Source organism: Homarus americanus, unplaced genomic scaffold, assembly GCF_018991925.1.
Source record: "Homarus americanus isolate GMGI-L3 unplaced genomic scaffold, GMGI_Hamer_2.0 scaffold23598, whole genome shotgun sequence".
NCBI classification, from domain to species: domain Eukaryota; kingdom Metazoa; phylum Arthropoda; class Malacostraca; order Decapoda; family Nephropidae; genus Homarus; species Homarus americanus.
Genome location: NW_024731054.1, coordinates 4,506,251 through 4,516,199, shown reverse-complemented (window position 1 = coordinate 4,516,199; position 9,949 = coordinate 4,506,251). Strand labels below are relative to the sequence as shown.

At 37.5% G+C, this 9,949-nt stretch overlaps 1 protein-coding gene across 1 annotated transcript; it reads right to left on the bottom strand.

Moving 5' to 3' along the window:
- Positions 1–351: 351 nt before the first annotated feature.
- Positions 352–9,796, bottom strand: LOC121867535 (proteasome subunit beta type-4-like). The gene is made up of 6 exons (XM_042367531.1): positions 9,644–9,796; positions 8,833–9,039; positions 6,254–6,400; positions 3,598–3,739; positions 2,810–2,961; positions 352–515 (listed from the first exon to the last, which is right to left on the bottom strand). Exons 1-6 carry the CDS (start codon positions 9,763–9,765, stop codon positions 503–505), a joined length of 783 nt encoding a protein of 260 aa, XP_042223465.1. The 5' UTR covers positions 9,766–9,796; the 3' UTR covers positions 352–502.
- Between the last annotated feature and the right edge of the window lie 153 nt (positions 9,797–9,949).

The following is a 9,949-nucleotide window of genomic DNA, read 5'->3' as shown; positions in this document are numbered from 1 at the left end:
TCCATTTTTCACATAATTTAATACCTTTGCTAGCCTCTGCCCTTCTCAATACCTGCATGCAACCTATCTGGCATAGAAGACACAAGATCGGAATAAACTCTGGCCTATGCCTGCCTTGCTGTCCAGGAAGGGTACAACAGGCTATGTGCCCTCCACCAACAGAATATAACCAACTTCTGAACGGAACTATACAATACATATCAATTTATTTTCACATCCTCCGTGTATACCTCTGAAGGATTCCCAAGTGCACCAGAAGTTTGCTGACTCCAACCTGTGTGGACTCAATTTCTATTTGTCTACTCATACACTATTCAAAATAACTGGTACAAATTATACAACTGCAATATGTATCTGTATTAAAGAATTTTATTTTAATGCTTTCCATGTGAACATGACAGTACAGTACTTAGAAAACTAACATATGACAAATACCAAAGAAAAAAATCCAACCTTATACTTCAGATAATCCATTCACTCCCAATTAATGCTGGCAAATTTCTTATTCATAACCCCTGAAAAAGGAAAATAAATAAATTTAATACAGTTGTTTTATCAGTATACATATATAATACACAGATATACAGTGCTCCTCCCAAATATGAGGAACCCAAGTAAAAGCATGTAAATTTGTGACATCAACAAAGTGGGTGCCAGTCCCAGTCCTGTCCTCTCCTCAAGATACTACAACAGCTTGCTTTTTGAGGTGTTTTTGGCTGTGACAGCTACCATGGTTACTCCACCTACTGCTGTTGGGACTCCAGCACCTGCCCAGCCAGGCAGAAGAGTGAAGTTGATGACCCTGGCACACAAGGAGATATTAGACTGGCTGGACAATGGTGTTAGTGGCCCACACATTTTGTCGGCCATTGGGACAACCATAAGATACTTCAGGTCTTGAAAGATCCTCTACTTCTGCTCATGATCACATTTATCATATAAGAAAGGCTACAGTCGATCATGGCAAGACAGAGAAACTGCTGTCTATCTACGTTGATCAACAGACCAAGATGATGATGCCGGTCTATTCAGCAATGCCCTGTGAGACAGCGAAGGTCTACTATGAAAAATGAATGCTGACAAACCTTTCGGAGCTGCAAGTGCCAACATCATATCAGCGGACACCTACCCTATAGAAGCTTATGCCACTAGCACTTTATATCTCACAGGGAGGGGGGGAAGAGGTGCACTGGGATTCAAGCCTGCTAAGGACAGGATCACCCCACATGATGACCTGCAATGCTACAGGGGATCACAAGCTTCCTATGGTGGTAGTGCAAGACCAAGGTGCTATAAGAGTGTCAACAGGGAGTCACAAAGTCACGTGGATGTAAACAAAAAAGCTTGGGTCAACTGCAAGATCTCTCTTGACTGGTTTGACCAGGACCCTGTGCCCATGACGAAAGCATATTGTGAGAAAAAATTTGGCACATAGCATTCCCTTGCATTAGAACAATGCACCTGGTCATCAAGCAATTCTAAGCGTACGTCATCCCAATGTAAAGGTTGGTTTTTGCCCAAGAACACAATGTCACTCATGCAGCCTCCAGATCAAGAAATAATTGCCTCCAAGAATAAGTATTTCTCTTCGACCAACCGTCACCTGCTAAAGGCAACAGATGTGACAAACAACACAGGTAGAGTGAGTCACAGGCGCTGCGGATTGACCGCATCCTCCGGCCTTACAAAGGCCTCTACACAAGCCATATAAATCGGCTATGCCAGTCTATCATCACTTTTTTTGGCCAGTCTACAGCTGCCCCTTGCCCCTCAGTCAGTCACCTCTGCAGCTCAGCCTAGCCCCTCTGCATCTGATGAGTTTGAGGGGTTATAGCACAACCCCAGGCCTAGGAAACCGTCACTCAAGCCAGCCTCTCCACGACCACCAGGTATGTTCACAGTATTCTTTTTATTTAAGGGCTTATTTCGGTTTTATTATTGTTAGATAACTAAGGTACACATATTTAACTGAAGGTAATGTTCATTGAGGTTATGTGCAGAAAAAGTGCTTTGTAAGACCAGTTTTGGGTTCGTGTGTATCTGGAAGGGTTCTGGAACCAATTGGTTTTTTCCCCATTAGTTTATGGTGCCCAAGTACACTGTTTCTAAGTATGCACCACTCTGTTGACACCAATTACTCGTGTACTTTTAGGGGAGGGGATAAGCACTGTATGTATATGTAGGAAGTTGGTACATTATTAAAATTAAATTGAATTATGCAGTTATAGGTATTACTCTTGAGATAAGAGTGTATTTATCAACTGTTTTACCAATGTTTATGCATTGAAACTACCTTATGAGGTAAGCTAGTCCTGTATCTAAATTTGTAACCAAGCCTGAATCAAGAACAATGGGTTGCACATATGCTATGCCTATATCACAACCCATTGGCTTCCAGCCTTCAAGCAACTAGGGGTTCAATATAACCCATTTTAAGGGTTGTTTTGAAGAAGCCTTATCTTTGGATTAGCCATAGCTGCCATGGGTTACAGCTTCCTTAGGCTCCTGAGCCTTGATAGAAATATTTATGAGTTGTTCTAGACAGAGGCAGAATACATTTAGTAGCACATAAGACATATTTGTGCAAAATAAGAAGCACTGGCCTAGAGATTCAAAGCAATGATTTAACCAACTGTTTGTTGGTCAAAGAGGTGTGCCGCAGTAATTTATGCTGATCTAACATGTAACCAGCCATTAGACAACTTAGTCAATTTTATATCTGGCAGACTGGGTGTTGTATACAAGCAAGATCTCACAAGCTATCCGAGAGCTTAAAACAATACAATAAACAACTAATTTAAACCCTTACTTGATATAGTTGGCAACTTCCCAATTTGTTTCTTTCTTCATGTTAATGTCATCATGGATAGTTACACCTTCAGGGGTTATATCAGCCAGTTGATATTTGAAATGAGCACGGCAGTCCCGATAATATAGTACTTTCAGGCACTCCTTCAGCAACTGAGGAATAAACACATTTAAAGTTTTTATTTCCATTCTTTCAAGCCTTTATTCACTAAAATGCCCTCCTGCATGAAAAGATATGCATTAATAATCATGACTAAACATTGACACAATGCAGACGATACATACATTTGTCCAAAGTTTAAAGTGGAGGGGAGCAAAGGCATGTGTGTTAGAGGGATGTTAATATGGAATATGTATACTGTACCTTAAATTCTGTTTGTGTGTAAATACATTGCTTACTGAAAAAAAGAAATTTTATTTTACAACCAAGAGTATGACCCAAGTGACCTGTAACATTCCCTCCGATAGAACTCGGAAAGCAAGTTGCATTCTGAGACAGGGAGATTCTTCTAAAGTGTTGCAAGCCAAGGGAATTGGTGCTTAGTGAGTGGAATCTTAACCATGATATGGTAGTTACTGTATTTTGAAAAGTTTTAGTCTCAAAGCAACCTGGACAAGTTCATGTTCATTGCTAGCTCATTTAACTCGAAACCCCTAGTAGTTCCTTACCATCATGTCCCAAAAATCCCAATGGAATATTCACATGGTACAAATATTTAATTGATTTTTTTAGTGATATTTGAGAATATTCATCAGTGGGGGCAGGGGGATAATGTTATTTATCTTTACCTTTTGTGCATCATCACGTGTTAGGTTCGGCTTCTTCTCTCTGGCTTCTCTTATCATGGGAACTGCCAGATGAAGACCAAATCCAGTAGCAACCTCCTTGGCTTCAAAGGCAGTTCCAATCTTGTCCACATAACCCAAGAATCTGTCAAATTTAATCCAGTCAAAATCAGTCTAAAAATAAGTGATCCTCTTTCTTACCATGAATACTATAGCCCCCATTTTTTTTGGCTGTATCCTACATAACATAATCCACAAGCAAAAGGAAGAGAACCTTTTCACATAATTTAAATTAAGTTTATCAATCAGACAAAATGCTGAAAAAAAAAGCTTCACACTCCTCTTTTGTAATAAGTGGAACAGTAGTGACTTATCAAGGTGGAACCATAGTAAGTAAACCTTCAAGTCAATAAAAGCAGCAGCAAACCTGATGGTTGATCCTTCAGTCAACCATACAGTGACCACAAACTCTGATCGAGTTACCCCATAAATATTAGTGTGAACTTCTTTCTAGGGACAAGACACAATGCAATTTCATCTTTCCTGGTGAATAGAAATTTGAGTCATGGCTAAAAAAATCTAAATTCTGTTTTTAGTAACAATGGCACTGACCTTTGACTTTGTAGTTCCAAATGAACGGAATCTTCCTCTTGCAGGAGGTGAAGTATTTATTCAAAAACAAGTTCACCACTGCTGTTAGCTTTAAAGTAATGACAATTGGTTTTGGAAACTGACACTAAATTCATTAGGCATCTTTCCATCCCTTGGGGTAAGTACCCATGAATTATCACATTATTTGTTTTGTGGTTCAAACACCAAGAGTCCAAAAACATAAACAACAATACATTTGATGACAATAGTCCTCTTGCACATTTATATGTAGCCGGTCTTTTATTAGTCCTGAACAGTATATCTTCTCAGCACGCAACAGAGTATTTTAATGCAGAAATAGTATATACGGTGATCCCTCGGTTAACAAATTACCTTCCATAAGAATATTCAATTCGGTTAATGAATTCCTTACGAATTTTTCCCAATATGTTTTCGCCTGCTCACCAGCTGTAGCATTACTCCGCCAATACAGTAATAGGTTTTAGGGCTTAAATTCGTTACCATTTGAGTAAATATCAAGAAGGTTGTACTATTCAATAATTTTCCAAGTCTTATATTAAAATTTTTAGCAATTTTAACAATTATTTAACATAATTGAAGTACAGGGAACTAGTTTTTAGCGCGCCCAACAGCCACTTGACTCACCCAGAATGGCGTCAGTTTGTGTATCTGCTCAGTGGAGGAAGCATCTTGCTTGAGACTCTCTTGAACATAAACTATTTTTACAGTACAATTATTGGTCATTCTGAAGTTTATTTTACATATTGACAATATATAATGCAGTGCAGTGTTGATTTAAAGAAAATAGTCTTGAATTACACCAAGTGAACTAAAATTTTATGGATGAAATGGCAGCATGAAGCATGGGGTGACTTCTCTTCCACCCCCAATGCCTTCTCTTCTCCCTTCCACCCCATTTCTAATTTCCATAATCATCATCAACCAGGAGCCTTCTAGATGCACACCTCAAAGTAAGTGTAACTCACTGCACTTATTTTTAGTTTTTATGTAATTTTCGGTGAGCTGGAACCAATTACCCAAAACCCTATTGAAACAATGGTTTCGGTTAACGAAATTTAAGGTTATCAAACGACCTTCTGGAATGAATTGTGTTCGTTAACCGAGGGACAATTGTACTCTAATGTAGGCAAGTGGACATATGAACAGGTTTGTTCTTATCTCTGAAAGTTCTTAAGTCGAATATTCACAAGTAGAGGAATGCCTGCATGTACTTTTAGGACTGTGGCTTCAGCCTGTAAACTTCTCAAGTGTAAATAATGATGCAGTGGCACCTTGGCAGGATATCCTGCCAAGCAGAAAATAGTTTGGGTGTGAGGCCTGAAACCTGATGTGACCAACCTGACAGCGGATGCATTTTGTGCACACTAGTGTGATGTCCAAGCTCATGGCCCTCCTTCTTTAAATGAAAACTTTTTTTTTTTTTTTTTACGGGAATTAGCCCACCCAGGCACAAGTCAAACGACCCACAATGGGGCCTGGGGGAAGAAAAAATAAGAACAAAAAGAAATTGAAAATAGAGAAGGAAAAGGTGATACTGTGTTAATCCAATTCCATTCTTTAAAGCAATGGTTTTGACAAGACTAAATTAATACTGTACTGTAAATAAGGTTAGCTCCCAGTCACCACTTCACGAGTTCTTCAACCCATAGATTAAGTGAGTGCATCACAGAAGTTGCTTAGTAAAGGGAATAATCTATAAAACAAGTTTATATTTTTCTCTTCAATAAGATAGTGTAATTGTTAAATGAACAATGGGCTAGGATCCATTTTGTCATTGTGTTGCTATCACATAAATTTTTCCCTAGCAATTCCTGAGAAGAGAAAATATATCATTGATTGGGTAATCTGTGCTAAACACTATTTTAAACATGTAGCGATTTAGTAATCAATGGTAAACATTGTTTAATGACAATGTTTTATGATATCTAATGAATTTAGTACAGTAATTAGTATTTAAGAAAATTATGTGTATTAAAGTAAGACATCTCTATTCATCTTTCAATACAAGTGTGAGACTTCAACTTACGGTTCATTATCCTTATAACCGGCAACAACGCACTCGAGCCAAAGTGGATCAAATCTACTTCGACGATTGTAAAGTACCCTAGTCAGCCAGCAGTGTAAAGCTCCAGCATTAAGTTCACGAGTGTAACCTCCACATTCGTCATCACGCCTGCAAAACAATGTAATAAAACGTTACATTTTTTGTGCTTTCATTGTGTCCACTACAAAATAAAGCCAAAAATCTTTACAACATAGTTTGCCGACACAGTCCGTATCTTTATTTCACATGGTACAGTAAACCCCCTATATAATGGACCCTCTGACCCATTTGTTCTAGGTTTATATCCATCTGAAAAAATATATAATGTGTACTCAATTACTCAAATTACCGAAAATCCAAATAAACTGAGTTCAGAATATTATGACAGACAGTACAGTTCAGGTATTCAACACTTTCCGATTTTTTTTGTTCAATTAATTGTTAGTTTTCTGTTCAGTTTGTTCAGATTGTTCCTCATTATTAATCTATTTCATAATATGTTCCTATAATAATAATATAGACCATTGCATATTGTATGCTTTGAAAAATTTATGATAATTTAACTCAATAAATCAGTCTACAGTATCTATATTCCTCTATGAGTTTGTTTTCAGAGTTAAAAGTATAGTACTGTATTGTACAGTATGTATTTCCATGATTCAACCTTGGGTTTGTGGGTTTGACCACCTAACAGTCCGTGCACTGCTGTCACACGGCAGGTGAATCGGCTGTTCAGTCCACAACCACACACACTTTAATGTAAAATATTGCTTTATAAAGGTTGGCTTGGCAAATTAACATTAGTCTTGCACATATCATTAAGTCAATTTTTAATCTCAATATTTCATTAAGTTATTTGGTAGATATAACTAAGTATATTTATTGTACTGTACTGTAGAAAAAAAAAAAGTGGCAACTCTGCAGTGAGCAGCTGGCCAGCCACACAGATTGTGATTGGAGAAATTTACTTTGCAGCTACTGAATTTTGGTATTTTAAAACATACAAGCATGAAAACAAAATATGCTTGTATTTATTATGAATACCAAAATTACAAGTATATCAAGTGCCATAAATATTTGTAAGCAGGGTAAATGGGCACATATGACCCAGCCACACAGCTCCGCTCACACGAACCAATCCAGCCAAGATGTTAACACCACCAATCCACACCCCTTACAGACACACATTTATTGAGTTATGTGCCTGAAAGGTATTAGTTAGCTACTAAAAAAGCTTAGGGCTTATTTGTGCAAGTGAACTTCCCCTCAAGCATGGTAAAATGAGCATAGCCACTTCAGATTATGTTGGTATATAACAGACCGAGTCCGTTTTATTATTCCAGATCTGAATTTATCAGACTTTTGACTTTAGCAGAACCAGACTTCCCCCAATTAGTCAATTATATCGGGGGTTTACTCTACAACAAAAACTTTTATGCTTTTCCCCATAATCTTCCCTCTCAGATAAGATACAATACAATTGAAAATTTACTGATGTGAGGAATTGAAGGTTCACAATAAATCTGAGATCTTTTAAAAACAGAGTTTATAAATAATGGGTAACGTTTTACCTTCACACAACCATGGAATCTTAAGAGTTTTATCTTTGCAACCAATAGTTTAAACAATTCTAAGACACTTTTCATTATGATGTTTCCCTCACAAATGACCTAACCTCACGTCTTTGGAACCCCCCGGTATACATAGGTCATTTGCGAGGGAAGCGTCATAGAAGAAAAGTGTCTTAGAATTGTTTAAACTATTGATTGCAAAGATATAACTCCAAAGATTCCATGGTTGTGTGAAATTAAACAATACCAAATAATGTACAGTAAACAGAAAAAATAGGAAAAACGAAATATAAGAGATATGTGGTAACTAATATAGGATCAGCTTTTAATATGACCAAGAACATAAAGTATTGCCCAGTTGGCACAATATGTATGTGTAAATAACCACAATGAGAATGTAGAGAGTGATAAAAAGATTCAAGAGATATGTACAGTAAAAGGAGTTAATGCTATGGGTACAAGACTCATATATAAGGTTAGAAAACAGTGAAGACCTGCATACTTCAGTAATGTATTCAGTACAGCTGAAATGAGGATTATACTTAGAGCAATGTCTTAGGTAAAATCTGCACCAATAATGCTGGGTCTGGATTCTCCAAGGTTTATACAGGTTATAAGGCTATTTATTTATTCAAACAATAATTATTTATGAGCTCTACTGCTTGCCATTGTCTTGTGACACATCTCAAGCTTCTGAGAGTCAGACCCAAACAAATCCAAGATACGGTGCTATGTAGGCCGTATTCATTTAATTTGTTATTGTTATAAATAAAGTGAAACCCATGTTCAACTGAGGTTTTGTGAGTGTGTGAAAAAAAAAAAAAAAACTTGATGCAGTGTACTGATAGGTCTGGGGTAGCAGATGTTCAGTATGACCTAGGATCCAGGACACCAGAAAATCCTCTAACCCGGTTCGGTCTTGGTCCCAGATTAGAGGGTCAATACTGTACCTGTATTAGCCAAAGTAAAATCACTGGATTTGATACTTGCACTTTCTGTTCGATGACTTCTTTGATGAACTGATAATCGGCAATGTCTCCACTACAAGCTAAAGCTGCTTTATCAGTAACCCTGAAGAGCCTTTTCACATCCCTGAACCTTGCTAGTGACCCATATGAGCCCAGGGAATCAGCAGCAAGCATCACTCCTCCATTATACACTAGGCCAACGACTGAAGTACCTGATGTTGAAGGGTACCTGAAACACCAATCACTTTTATTCTATCGTAATGGGGTCAATTTATAGTAGTGCACCGTTCTATCTCTCGGTGTTAGAAATATGTTTTTTTCCGAATTTTTAGACAATTTGAAAACATTTTTCTTCTATGATATTTATAATACCGAAAGAAATATAACCTAACTTAACCTACCCCCTTAAATTCCGACGAAAATGTCATAGAAGAAAGTCTTAGAATTGTTTAAACATTTGGAAAAACATGTTTCTAACACAGAGAGATAGAATGGCGCACTAATATAAAAAGACCCGTAATGGTAACATAATTATATAAATTCAGCCATTATGGAGAAATAAAATCACACAACTTTTCTTTAGGTTGCTACAAGAGCCGGACCTTTGTCATGAAATATTAATTTTCTTATAAGCTAGGGTGAATAATGAGGATAAAGTGGCACAGGTCATCTTGAGCATGACTGTAAATACTACCAAGGCCACTGCAGCGCCATTGGTCACCTAAAATCATTGTTGGACAGCCAAGCAACGAGTCTTGGGCTGAGTCTGACTTGGTATAAGACGCCGGGAGCATCACAGTGCACACGGCAACGGAACCTCGAAAAATACTTACATGGTGTGAGACCTGGCCTCATTTTGTTTACTATATCCAGGAAAGTTGTAGAATTGCCCTGGAGTAGGCCCACCAGACCAAAGAGAAAGATCCCTGATTCCAAAGCTTCGTACATCAGCCATGATGACTTTAGTAGTAAGCAAAGCAAGACAACATACCAAATCACTGTCTATTTATTTCTAAAAGATCATACAAATCGGCAAAAAATAAATTTTTGACATAATTTGTATAACTGAATAACAATAAATTAAACTCTATAGTTAAAACTTAATTTAGAGGACTATAAATAAGTTTCATTTGACGTAT

Bases quoted from the DNA above. Each gene is read 5' to 3' on its own strand.
- LOC121867535 (XM_042367531.1), bottom strand. From the start codon at position 9,765: ATGGCTGATGTACGAAGCTTTGGAATCAGGGATCTTTCTCTTTGGTCT. The intron at 9,040-9,643 runs GTAAGTATTTTT...TTGGTGTTTCAG, and splicing joins GAGGCCAGGTCTCACACCAT to GTACCCTTCAACATCAGGTA. The intron at 2,962-3,597 runs GTAAAGATAAAT...TTTATTCCTCAG, and splicing joins CACGTGATGATGCACAAAAG to TTGCTGAAGGAGTGCCTGAA.